The sequence below is a fragment of the Botrytis cinerea genome, chromosome 11, assembly GCF_000143535.2.
Source record: "Botrytis cinerea B05.10 chromosome 11, complete sequence".
NCBI lineage: Eukaryota > Fungi > Ascomycota > Leotiomycetes > Helotiales > Sclerotiniaceae > Botrytis > Botrytis cinerea.
In genome coordinates, this window is record NC_037320.1 from 1,431,866 (window position 1) to 1,445,588 (window position 13,723).

Sequence of the window (13,723 nt, forward strand, 5' to 3'; positions counted from 1 at the left end):
AGGTGCACGGTTCAGGGAAGGTCTTGCCCGGGGTTTGGTTAATCTTCGGGCCGTCTTCCCCTTCCAAGACTGCGGTACAAATGTGAGATCTTACCATCGTACGGTCCAAAAGCACAAGGGCAAATTCTTATATACAGGATCTATGTATCAAGCATACTTCAAAGTCATGATTCGCTTTACGGTTCTAGAGGGGCAGCCATACAAGACATATTCATTGCAGTCTATCCCTCTTGACACTGCGGTTTCTTAGCCATTACAGTATGGGTATCTTTCATTCCCAAATCTTTCCAAAAAGCACCAAACTCCATTCCATATAACTCAAAAGTCTACCATCCGAAACCCTCAGCATGCAGGAAAATGCCTTGAGCTCCAGTCCCCTTATGAACAGCCCTATCATTGCTACATTTCGCTACCGTAGTCCTCACATTACTACTCAATCCAAGTGGTCCACAAACAGCAATCCCAGTTTCCCCCTCGGCTTTCACTAATAGTTCGCCCAAAAGAGGATGGAAGTCGGGTCTCCCACTCTGGAAGATGGCGCATGGCAAAACTGATGATCGAGTTCCTGAAGTAATACTAGAAGCACTTGTGACTTTCGGCTTGGCGCTGATTTTAGTGCCCTTTTCGTCGATAGATGTGATCTCATCGTCATCAGTATCAGCATTGACGGATATACAGCAGCAAGGACCAAGACTTTTGTCGCAAGCACAGCAATTGGCTTCTGTATTGTTATCTCCGGTTGTAAAGTTGTTGTCACAGGTTACGTGGATTCGAATTGTGAGCTCAATTCCAACGGCGTCAAGCTTCTCGGCTGCTGATGCGAGTTCGTCTGCAATCCAAGATGTCCATGAAGTATTTTTGATTATCCAAACGAAGACGATGCGCTGAACTGGAAGTAGGGTGCTTTGTGCACGAGTTGCAATGTCTAGGAGGATCGGAAGCGTATAGGTTGTGCCAGTTGAACCTGATATGAGAAGAACAGTGTCGAAAGCAGCATAATCAACAGTATTACCATATGGTCCATCAATTCGGGCTTTCCATGGCAAATTCGATGCTGGCGAATTTTCTGCTGCGTATAACAGGCGACCCGTGAATCCCTTGTGTGCTTTAAGCAAGAAGACCAGCTTGCCATTGTGTGATGATGGTATGGAAGCAATTGTTGCTGGATGAGATTGTCCGATTCCAAGTTGAGGTATTGAGAGGAGAACATGAGAGCCAGGGCTCCACTTCTTGACAGCTTTGCTTTCGACACAAACCCGAGTAACGCCACCTTCTAAAACTGTCAACGTTGCTGTTGGGGTGCGAACGTTGTTCCAAGCATATCTCCCGGTACGAATTATCCTGTCGATCATGTATAAAGCAATCGGGATATAAATGTAAACTCGAGAGTATAAAGCGGTATCGGGAAGATGCATCATAACGGCAATGATGAATCCGAAAAAAGTGATGATGTGCTGGATCACAAAGAACTCATAAGAGAAATTCCTAATGGGCGCGCAAGTGCTAATATTCATCCATAGCAGCATGGCGTATGCTCCCCAGCCAGTTGGAATGCACGAATCGGTAGAATATTCCAGAGGTCCTAAGTCAGATGCATTCCAAGCCAAGTGAAGGAAAATCACGTGCAATGTAACAAGAAACAGAAGGATCCTTGAAGTCCATCGGTGAACAACGTTCAAACGTTCATATGAGATACCACTGACAAGTCCTAGTGGACTGTTCTTTCCAGCTAGGAGTATTAATAGAGGGACTTGTGCAACAGCCAGCCAGGATGCGCGAACGCCCAATGAAGTAAAGTGTTGAGCCCCCGGAACGTTGTTGTTCGCAAACTCGAGGATGATGACCCACACTAGATGTAATACCAAGAGCATAACAGTTCCAAGAGGAGGAATCCTGAAGTACTTCACTGCAATTGCATTGTGTGGTATGAATTGGGAATACGATGCTTCGCGGCCAATTGCTGTTATCGTAGCCAGCGATATCGTCAAAGGGTTGGATGGTGATGCTGGCCGTGCTTTATTCGATGCAGCTGCCCTCAACCTGTGAATTGTTAATGGCCGTAGCAGCAACACGTGAAGATGAGCTTACCTGAAAAATATAGTAATCTTCTGTGCGAAGTTGAAAAAAGCAGCTATGCCAATAACCGCACAGACTCCATACCAAAAATGTCTGGCAGCAGCATTTCCATCTATCTGAAAAACCGAATCATCCAATATTTCTCCCAAATAGTCTGCAGCTTGTGTCATGTTGGACAGCTCGAAGCCAGTAGCATTTAATGCTGAGCCATCTGTTGGTGCACCACCCATTGCCATGCCATCTGACATATCCATCTTGAGGATTTGAAGAATTAAATAGATATTATATAAAGACAATTAACATGAGGGCGAGTCCTGCCCTTGAAATCGTGTAATGGTTGATGTACACAGCAACAACAGAGTACACGGCGTACAAAAGTGTCGGTAGAAAGAGACTTTGGGAAATGTCAAATAAACATCGCAAGTGTGTGATACAAAGTCTTATGGAAAAGTCAGAATCTGAATCTGGCGTTCTGAGAGAGAAAATGGATTGACAATTGAAACACGCTTGGTGGCATAGCGTGGGGACGTCGGTTTAAGAGGGGTTTGATCAAACAATGATAACCTTGCTCAAAGCAGGAAAGGTTATTTATGACCCACGTCAAACGATGGCTCTCAAGCTTACGACACCTGCCTCAACATTGGACTGGTGTCCTTTTGAGCTACTGAAGGTCGTTTGAATCGGGAACGGTGTTTTGCAGCAATAATCCGACTCACAGATAAAGAGAGAGCGTGTAGCGAAGTTTAATGAGTCTACACAACGGAAAACTTCGAACGAACCCCTTTCATATGAGAAAAATCAATCGCCAAGTGAGCCAAGAAGATTCTACTTGCACAATTGTTTCTCGAGGACCTGATAGCAAAAAGCTTGTCTCTGCTTTCTATGGTCCCCCAGAAAGCTTATCGTCCTAGCTGATCTTGTTACGGATTTCCAATTCGTGGGCGCCCACTTGTTTGGAAACTTTAACAGCGTTGGAGTCTGGGTTGAGCAAGAATGAGGGAGTTGTTGAAAATTCTAGGTTAGCTCCATTCCATTCCATTCCATTAGAGGTGGCCGACTAGCCAGAATGATAACCGACCAAGCTTTGACCAATCCTATCTCGCGAATTGCGGATGGGTGGGACATCAGGTTATCTATCGAGCCTCAACTCTTGACTTCGCAATTGGTATCTGCCAAAAACGTTTGAACGATGGCATTTTAGGACAACAGGTGGTGGGGTTGGTCGGTCTTGTTCCTTGATAATGTACAGAAATGGCAATCCGAGATGTATCGGATTAGCCTGGGCGAATGAATCCGGTTTGACAGGTCCGAGATTCAAACGATATTCAGTTGAAGCAACGACGAGACTCACATTCTTGGATGAATATTGTTTGCAGCTGATTTTTAGCCCGCAATAACATCATTTTTGGAGCTATTGAATGCCTTTACTCATATCAGTGACCTGGGAGCTTTATGGTTCTTACAAGATCACTGTTTTGGTCTCAACTCCAATCGGAACAACGAAGTCATCAGTTACAGAGGAGCTTTTTAATTACTCGATTTTGCTATATTGATCAACCATTGCTATTGAACTTCGGGGTGTAAGTGCAGTCCTCCGGTTCGAAACATTTTCACAGGTTGTATATATTTTGCCTTTCCACGCAAGAATGGCAAATCGAGAAATAAATTACAAAAATCATAAGCCCGAGTACTAAGCTCTGAACTTTGCACACTGCTTCTGGTTCAGTTAACTAGTAGTGGATTGCAGTGCATGTATCGTTTTCTGAAAAGTTAATTTAAATATTGGGGCAAACTACGCACTGGCAGTAATGAGGTCAAGATACACATCATCATGCCGAATAACGTTGTCTATGGTTACTGTTTCGTTGTCATTTATCGTTCTTCCAGAAGCTCCTCCTTGACCACATCATACATGAGAACTGCCATTCGTGGCCTCTCTAAAATCGTACTTCAAGAATCACGCCTCTAATCACCATATCCCATTCACACATTTGTATGGAACCTCACGATAAACAGCAATCTATCCTATAAAGTATGCAAACTTCTAGAGAAAGTCGGAGTGGTGTTTGATTCCTTTCAAGCAGGTTTCTCTTCAGAGCTGCAAGTTGTTACACCCAATACGAGAATATTCTTACTGCGATTTAGAAACATAATCTAATTTTCTTGGTATCATCAGTGTGAAAGACTCACTACTGTTTTTGCTATAGTTTTGTTGTCGTTTACCTTGTGAATGTTACTCTGGATGCGAGTCTTGGTTCATAAGCGACTGGGTTTGCATAATTATTGAAGTCTCTTGGGGATCTTTTGAAAACAATACCAGGTTTCTTGTGTGAATATCAAGAGATCCTGTAATTCTGATATCTGACGCTTCTTTCTCCAAGTTATAACTCTTTGGTCGAAAGAAAAGAACCTTAAATAAGAATATTTGGTAACACTGAGCTCTGTATTCACTAGATGATAGCCAGCCAAGACATTCAAGTACCTGGAACTATATTTGAAATTGCACATAGGTCTCAGGGAAAATCAGAGATTTCGCTATCGATGCTGATAACTGTGTTGCGAAGAGAAAAGTAACGGTAGATAGTGTACCTTTTGAAACTTTGTGATAGATGTGGAGGGAAATGTTTTCTCTACCAATTTGATGGCTGAGAATTTTGATATTTCATTGAATAGAAGCGGATAAGTGTTGTCACTTTGACGAGGCAATTGCCGTTATTTATTTCCGATGCTTGCCGTTATTCGCAATATTGAAGCGCTCCTTATTCTATATTCTATTATATCTCACCTATGTAGGATAATCTTCATAACTGCTCTTGTCTCATGATAGAAGCATGGATCCATTGGATATCCTGGGTTTCACGAATGCTGTACTTCTTCTACCGAGCACAAACTTGCAGTATTAATATCCATCGTAGTAGGTTAAGGAATCAAAGAGGTGGTACTATCCTGCTGCCAGTAGACTCACTTCTATTCCCTAATTACTGAATAATAATCCCAACTAGACGGTTAAACTAGCGAGGTTGTGGTCTAGCGGCTGAACATTAAACTTAAAAGCATAAAGCTGTTCGCAAGAGACCTTCCTTTCACACAAAAAAACACTGGAGTGCACACGACATGGTATCATCTCTTTTTTTTAACGCACATTCGTAAAGTAAATTGCCTTTGAAATCTCTCTTGTAGATCCACTATGATCCTTCTTACGCTCAATATACTATTTCCTTGTACATAACATAGATATGTGTCGCTCGGGGGATTAGTGAATAATTTTCAACCACCAAATGACCAACCCATAAGTTAGACCAACAGAAAAGCTAACCGTAGGCTCTTGAGTTGAGTTCTGATGCCAGTATAGTCGTTGAACTGAGTATTATTAATTATATGTAATAGAACAATATAGATACCAGAGAATGTTTTCATAATGCTCTGGGACAATAGCCAGGTTTTTCTTTTATCCGAAAGTCTTCATTGGGAAGATAAACGTCGATGAAATGAAGATACCGCGGTTCAAGGACGAGCTTGTTAGAGAAGGCGGGACTAATATGCGTCAAGATGGCAAAACCAGGTAATTTCTAGTAAGCTTAATGATCTGTAAATTGGATATCTGTTAGATCCAAGAGGCGTGTTGGCACGCGAAATAAATCACTAAAAGCTTGAGAGATATGCCGGTCTTTTCACAAGTCCTCGTTTTCATTGTCACATGAAGAATCTCGACCTGCATATATTCATCGCAACTAACAAGACACACTATATATGTATCCCCTTATCTTATGACAGCGACAACACGGGAAGTTACTTCCGACGAATTTTCACTATCAGACATCCTCTTTTCCTTGAAAGCACGAATGCCACTCCACACCCTCAAACCCACGTACCTCATCCCCAAAACCAGATACAGTCTCGCTCTTTCCACTCGGCCCACCAATCCTGCTGGTGTTGATCGTGGTATCTTTCCACTGCGCTCAATCTCAAATCGAGCAAGAAGAATCCCTAATAAGCACCAGCCGCAGAACCAAAACCATCCGATCAAGCGAGGTCGAAAAACCAGCTCGGGAATGTTCGGAATCCACATGAAGGATACGAACTAACTGTACGGGGGTTCTCAGCATCATTGAAAGATCCAATGACGTAGCATGCCGAAGTGAATGTAAGCGCCATTCAATAAGTAAGTGATCTTCTAGCATAAATAGATTGCCAAAGAAAACCGCCCCGCCCGCGGTCTGAACAAACGGCCGCGAGACATCAATCTACGCGTGACACTTTGGGACTGCGAAAACGCATATCCAAGTAAATAGCATATATAGTGAGCCAACCCTAAGGGGTTCGAAAGCATATACATCACAGCAGCAACAAGTCACCCTACAACAAGGACACTGCAGCTATGTACCATATTTCAAGATGGAAAGCGGAAAGCGACGCACGTAATCAGTCTAGTTCGTTCAACCGCGCCACGAAAGTCAGAGAAAGACCAGAAGAATACGAAATTCGAACTCTCAGTCCTAATCCGATCACTAGATGTTATTCCACAAACATCATTATCACTGTCCCTTTGCAACGCCATATTGAATCGCACATCCCATTTCGTCTGCAGTATGTTTCGGGATATCCGATGATTATTCTCGTTGTTGTCGTTATTATTATTATACCAAACATGCAAATCACAGAAACCCAGCAGCACCACGCTGGATCTATCTCTCGACTGCCGAAATCAAAATCACTACTTTCTTCTCGTTCAACTACAGATCCTCTCAATGTCTCTATAGTATCTTTGCTCACGCTTCGAAAGCTGCCCTCGCCAGAATCGCACAAATGCGCAAACATCCACATACACCCTCTACACAGCAAACAAAACAAATACATCCAACACCCCAATTGGAACAAATAGTAGCGAATGGAGCATGCATCCAGCAATCCCATATTTCTATTCTTCTTCCTTCCAAAAAAGGGTGCATGTATATAGTACAGTCATGACTTCCAGGGTGCACACGCACACGCACACGCAACCGGAAACGAAAATTTAATCATGCAAGGAAGCGGGTACTGCGATTCCGAGGATAGTATGTAAGTGAATAAATAGAATTCAGCTGTCAAAGGATCAACGCCTTTCCTTGAAGACCTTCAAGAATCTCCAAGCAGAAAACCCACCCCAAAATCTGATTGATTCACAAGGAGCGAAAACCGGATACGATATTCAGGATTATCTTTTGGTGCTAGAAGGAAAGATATCCTGACTACGACATTGACGCTGGGGAATCTCAGTTTACTTGGGTATTTTTCAGGATGCTCATTGAGCCGATGCCCTGATTATCGTACCATCTCGGTTGGCTAGTAGTTTCAACCGCTGTCGTTATCCGAAGTCTTTGTCACTTCTATTTCATTGCCTCTTTCACTTGAATGAGGGATGATGAAACCTGAACTTCTCGGGTACTTCTTCGTGAATATTGTATTCTTCTACTCGGCCTCGATGTATATAAAGTAGGTATGCGAATCAGCACTGTATAGAACATTCGTTAACATATTATGAAACATTGGAGCAAAGTAATTAAATTGATTAATTCTCAGGCGTAGCCTTCATATGGAAGGGTATAAAATCACGAAAATATCCACTGAAGCCATGGTATCATCCTAACCTATCCATTCCTGGAACTGTATAACGCCGCATCATCCTTAGTATCATCGTAAATCATCATCATCATAACACCGATTCTTTCACTTCCCCAGAAGATCATCTCTCCAGATGAGAAAGTAAAAGATCAATCGTCAAAATCTACCAATGTTTCATAACTAGAATCTGCTCCTGATAAGCCATCAAAACATTCCACGTCTCCTTACGCTTCATTCCCTCCTTGGCCCAAATATCTTCCAAAGCAGTCGTTCCATTAAAGTACTTTACGAACTTTGGCCACAATGTTTTTGCCTTTGGGTCAGTCCAACGCTTACCAATAGCTGCAATGTACAATGTCTCTACATGGCTAGCCTTGTGGGGATCGACAATGGCATAGGAGGAAATGTATTTCAAATGCTCTGCGTTGTTCAAAGAAGGATGCTCGGTAGCTTCTGGCACGGGCATTTTCTTGAATTCGTCTTCGGCGGCTTTAGCTTCTGCAACTGTCTTAGCGGCGAGTCTTTCAAGGCGTGCAGCTTCGGCTGCTTGCTCGGTAGTGAGTGGTGCGGTTGGGTCGAGAGCTTCCGCCTTTTCAGCATCTGTAACTTCTTCAGAAGAGTTGTTTTCTTCCGGGGATCCGGGTGCGGTATGAACAGGTGGGTTCTTTGTTCTCTCAATAGCTTCTGCCTTCAATTGGTATTCGACTTCGTAGATGATCTCAGGCCATACCCATATCCAACAAAAGGTCCGCAGATGAGTAACCCAGCCTCCTCGAATGAGCCATGCAAGCATTTCCATATACTTTTCGCGATGACTCTTGGAGGGGACAAAAGACTTGTAAGGGCGTGGGGCATACGATATTTGGCCAAGGAAACTTTGCAAAGATGGAGCAAAAGGAAATGCCTTTTTCCACTGTTGGCTTGCTGTAATTAACTTATGCATATCGCAGTTGGGAGAAACAATAAACATATCCCGAGCATGAATAGGTGGAATGGCAATTGCTTTGCGCCAATAAATCAAATGCTGTGCGAGAGTAAGAACTTCATCGAGACCAACGTTGTTTGCCTGCGCGACTTGTTGGAACGACAAAGTGGGTTTGGCCCATTTAATAACCTGAATTAAAGGAGTAGAGAGTTCTGTATCTTCAGATGATATCTCAGCGATAACATCAACCTCATCCTCAAGAAGGAGAAGCGCAAAATGCTTGTCAAGCTGTGTGGGGTCTGGATTGCCTTCCTCATCGACAAGAGGGTTAGCGCTAGAAAGTAATACACCGGGTTTTGCTCGCTCGTTGGGGTTTGGAAAGCTCATCAAAAATGTCGGAATCGGGATATGAAGAGACAAATCAATGGGAGGCTTGGTATCGAGACAGACGGTGGTGATAGTATTGTTGACAACAGCATCGTAAACGTCGCGCATTGCATCTGCCAATGTGGATTTGACCAAAATTTGGCTCCACAACTGGCTCATTGGGCGCTCTATAAATCAGTCAGCTTGTGAAGTAAATTCATGTACAAAGATGACTTACTATCTTCGCGGGCTCTCTCCTTCATTCCAAGAATGGTCTCAGACTCCTTCCAAACATAATTACTCTGGGCTTGAGCATGGTTGAGGGCCTTGTTGAAAGTCTTAATAACATGCTCATAAAGCTCCTCGATTCTCTCATCCTGTTCATGTCTGGGTAAACTGATGACGAAAACAACGTTAAACATTGTCATTTCTCCACGATCATCACCGTCATCCGAGCCACTGCCCTTCTTTTCTTGACTGCTAGTAGCCGTCTGACCTTCTTCTGCTTCATCTTCATCTTTGGCCAACTCTTTGTCCTTCTTCGACTTTCTCGGCTTCTTCCAAAATCCATCCTCGCGGATGTGCAAGGGATAGGAAACAAAGTAGAGATTATCAATTGACAGCTCAAACTTCTTCTTATGGTATGCGCGTGGCGGGGTCAAAATGCTTGCAAGATCCACGGTAGGAAATTCGCCGAATTGTTCCCAAGGAACGATCTGCTCGCCGTCTCTACCCTCAAGGTGATCGTCGTTTTCGATCACCACGTGACGCGATCTACTGCCATTTCCCCCATTCACCTTTTTTCCATTCAAGTTCAGTTTTCCCATCTTTGAAGCAATTGGGTCTTCAAGATCGGAGAAGTCGTCGCTATCATCCTCATCGCTCCCTGTCCGCTGTTCGAGCTCGGTCTGATCGGTTTCCGTGCCGTATCTATAATTGCGTGGTGGTGGAGCAAATGAAGGTCGAGGTGGATAGTGAAAAACAAAGTGTGGTCCTGTTTGAGATTTGATAACAAGAGCAACGGCAATTAAGCCAGAGTCAATGAAAGGTTCAGATTTGTCCATACTGAAAACTCTCCCTTCAAGATTGTATTGAGGGTTTGAAGGTTGATTCTTAGAGGTTGTGGCTTGCTTTCGAGAGCTTTGTTTTGGGTTGGGAGGCATATTGATGAAAGAGGCCCGTGCAGAATACTGGCCCGAGCTTCTGATATATAATGTTAGTAATTGTTGGCTCTAATAGGAGTTTCGAGATCTTTCAAAAAATACCTACAGATTCTAAATTGTTGTTGCTAGAGAAAAAAAAAGTACTGAATCTGAAGGTACTATTGTTATTCACAAGTTCTCACATTGCCTTGTCTCGGCAGGCTAACCAGTTTGGAAATGAACTTGCTTAGTCGTTCGAGAACCACTGTCAACATCAACCATCACTTACAATTTCGTCATTCAAATCGATATGAATTTTGAACTGGGAACAAGAGCTAAAGAAAGCAAGGGCTAAAAGAAGCGAAGAGCCTTCTAAAAGATCAAGGTGAAGCTCTCGTCCAACAGAGGTGCAAATATTCAATCAACAAGTCTGAGCAACATAACACACCCTCAATGTTCTTCATATACGTGAGCCAGTCTATTTTACCGGATTGCCTTTTCAGCGCAGTAATAAAGACTAGCTTTAGAACTTCAAATGGGAATTCCATCAACAGATCTGGAATTCCTACTCTCGTATATGAACCGAGGTGCTTAGTCGGCAACGACGTCGATCGATTTCCTCTGGAGAGATCTCAGCCAGACCAGTGCCATAAATATACCAGTACCATTATAATCGCTACGTATGATGTTTGATTTACCATCAAGGCGGGAAAGATATAAAACACCTCAGCACTTCACCAAATCCCATGACCCTAGCCAACATGCCCAAACTATCATCCTCGCCTCCGATTAACCAGCCCGACGTCCACTATCCCCGCCCTCTCTCTCTCCTTTCCTTCTCCAACAGAAACCTACTTCCAACAAAATATACACAACATGCACAAATCCACCTTGGACACCAGCAAAAGCACGCAGAAGACGTTCAACTCCAAGACGGAAGTTTTTTCCTCCAACCTCGCGAATTCCAATCCTCCCACATGTCACCCGGGCAGAAAGCTCGACTGCCCACACCTTTCAATCCTAGCTAGCTCACAAGTCTGCACTTCGTACTGAAGACGCATATTCCCATACACCAGGAGAGGAGTAAAAAGCAAGAACGCAGAGATGCTCGGGCGTTGCCGAATCTCCGTAGCCAAATGACAAAGCAGCATACGTGGAACGAATCGGCAACCATGCGACATTCGCCAGTTCATCGTTATCTTCAACATAAACTCGAGAACAGTGTTCACACAAGAACCCTAGATTCACATTCCAGATCAAACAACTCTCTCGCTTCCCACCCCCTAAAAGTACGTACCCGCTTCTTTCCCATCCTCGACGCAAATCATATACCCCCCCACCCCGCCTCCCCTCGTCTCTCGCTAAATCCAATTCACATTCCGATACAAGAGTCTCTCACACTCGCTAGAAGTCCAATCTCCTGAACAAACATCCTCTAAATTTCCCCTCACTCCCTCCGCTTTTCCTTCCAAAACATTAGCTTTAATTCCACATTACCATTTAACAATACCCGAAAGACTCGGTTCGTTTTCCACAAAGAACATTGTCTACCCTCGCAACTTTGATATGGTGTTACCCGCGCAACAAGAAACCTCACTTCCTTATTCGAAGATCTCACCCAACCTCCAACCTATGCAACTTTACTTTATGGGAAGAAACTTGCTACCACTCCACAGCCAATCAACCATATACAACGAGCGAAATGAATTTCATCGAGTCATTGATCCCACGAACTTCAAATACATTTGACCACATAAAACATGATACTCCGCAAGTGCAGCAGCCCAACACACTCCCCATACTTACTTTTCCTATCTTTGATACCAAGACCGCAAAGTATTTTGAACCACCCACCAGATCCTTCAATACGCCCTAGAATACTGCAGAGATTGCTCATCCATATATAGTTCCATAGATCCATCACGAAACATCATGATTCTCCTCGCAGGAGCCAGCAGACAAAATTCGGTCAAAGTACTTATAATCACAAAAACACAATACAGATCAATGTTCCTAGGAGTTTATAAATAGCGAGAGCCACAGTGTGCGAGTGAGACGGAATCTATTTTTTTTTTTTTTTTTTTTTGAAAAGACGTTAATTTTAGATTGAATCAAACGCTAGATAGATATCTCGACATAACCATTTCCCCAATAATCCACAATCGAACTAGGTAGCGAAAGGGCCTTCGTGTTGAAATCGAGCATCCAATCTCAGCAAACACAGCGCGGTGGGAGTGAGATATTTCCAGATCGGGTAAAGAAGTATACTTACTACACTACACCGATCGTTCCCGCCGAGACACGGCCCAGCGATGAAAGATCCGCGAGCGTGCCGAGAGAGCGTCAAAGATCGCGGTGGCAGCGATGGAGAAATAGGTCTTGTAGTTCTGTTGGAGCAATCTTACATATATGACGATTGAAGAAGAAGAAGAAGAAGAAGAAGAAGAAGAAGAAGAAGAAGAAAAATTCTCTTGGTGGTCCTGACTTCACTCACCCCGATAAATTTCAATCCGTATACCATTTGATTTGAGCGCGACGTTCATCCCAAGATCCGCATAGAGAGAGAACACGATAATACCAAAGCCTAGAATAATACTCATAGCGAGAATTGCAACGAAAGAAGATCAAATGAACATAAAATTCCCAATAGTCTTTCTCACCTACCATATTGCATTCTGAACTCACCTATATATTTCGACCCCCCTAACCCAATCAACCCTCGATTCACCCCCGTAAGTTTGTTTTCCTTTCAAGTAAAAGATTGGGACACAGATCGATAAATAGATATAAAGATGATCTTAGTGAGTGAGTGAATGTATAAGCAGAATTGAAAGCAGAGGATCCAAAACGTATAATGGACCGGATGATGTTGTCAATCGGTACATTTTCGAGTTCCGATACTAGCTCGGGATCAATGACGGAGCGGCCGCAAGAACGCCGAAGAAAAGTTTTCAGCAGAATTTTCGCACGAGTTCCAACTCTGAATTTCGAAACATTCAAGTCAATGTCGCATGGAGAAGATGAGATTTGATATAGCAATATTATACAAACAGATTTTGACTATTTATTATTTATTTATTTATCACGTCCCACAAACTCATCTCATCGTCGACACTAATCAAAAGACTATCTATGCAATCACAACCATCACCGTCTCCACCCCTCACTTACAATCTCTCCCCACACGCACCACCATTTTCTTCTTCACAGCCCAGAATCAATCCAGACCAGCAATGAAAAAAAAAAGTATAAAAACCGATCAGACAACCATCAAAACCCACCCAGAACCAGCGTCCTAAGACAACCAATCAAGGGACGAGATCATCACCACTTTCTATACAATCGAGCGCTGTTTCCAGGCTCGATCGCCTTCCTTGCGGAAAGTGCGAAAGCAAAAACGGTTTCACTCTAGGGTTTCGAGGCTCGACTCATCGTCTCGGTTGGAGTCTGTGGCTCTTGTAGAGAACACAGAAGAAGGACGTTTACTAAAGAAATGATTCTTTGACTGTTGAGGCAAGAGAATTAGTATGTGTGTGTGTGGGGGTGGAGGAAACAGGTGAAATGTAGGGGGTGGGGAAAACTCACAGTATTGTCGATGAAGAAGAAAAAGAAT

The 13,723-nt window shown here is 43.3% G+C and overlaps 2 protein-coding genes across 2 annotated transcripts; both read right to left on the minus strand.

Annotated features, from left to right (window-relative positions):
- Nucleotides 1-81: 81 nt before the first annotated feature.
- Nucleotides 82-3,056, minus strand: BCIN_11g03840 (hypothetical protein). Its single transcript, XM_001558523.2, has 2 exons — nucleotides 2,089-3,056; nucleotides 82-2,040 (listed from the first exon to the last, which is right to left on the minus strand). Exons 1-2 carry the CDS (start codon nucleotides 2,328-2,330, stop codon nucleotides 327-329), a joined length of 1,956 nt encoding a protein of 651 aa, XP_001558573.1. The 5' UTR covers nucleotides 2,331-3,056; the 3' UTR covers nucleotides 82-326.
- Nucleotides 3,057-7,602: 4,546 nt separating this feature from the next.
- On the minus strand, nucleotides 7,603-10,165 carry Bcnpr3. Its single transcript, XM_001558521.2, has 2 exons — nucleotides 9,207-10,165; nucleotides 7,603-9,156 (listed from the first exon to the last, which is right to left on the minus strand). The coding sequence occupies exons 1-2, from the start codon at nucleotides 10,129-10,131 to the stop codon at nucleotides 7,841-7,843; spliced, it is 2,241 nt and encodes a 746-aa protein (XP_001558571.1). The 5' UTR covers nucleotides 10,132-10,165; the 3' UTR covers nucleotides 7,603-7,840.
- Nucleotides 10,166-13,723: the final 3,558 nt, after the last annotated feature.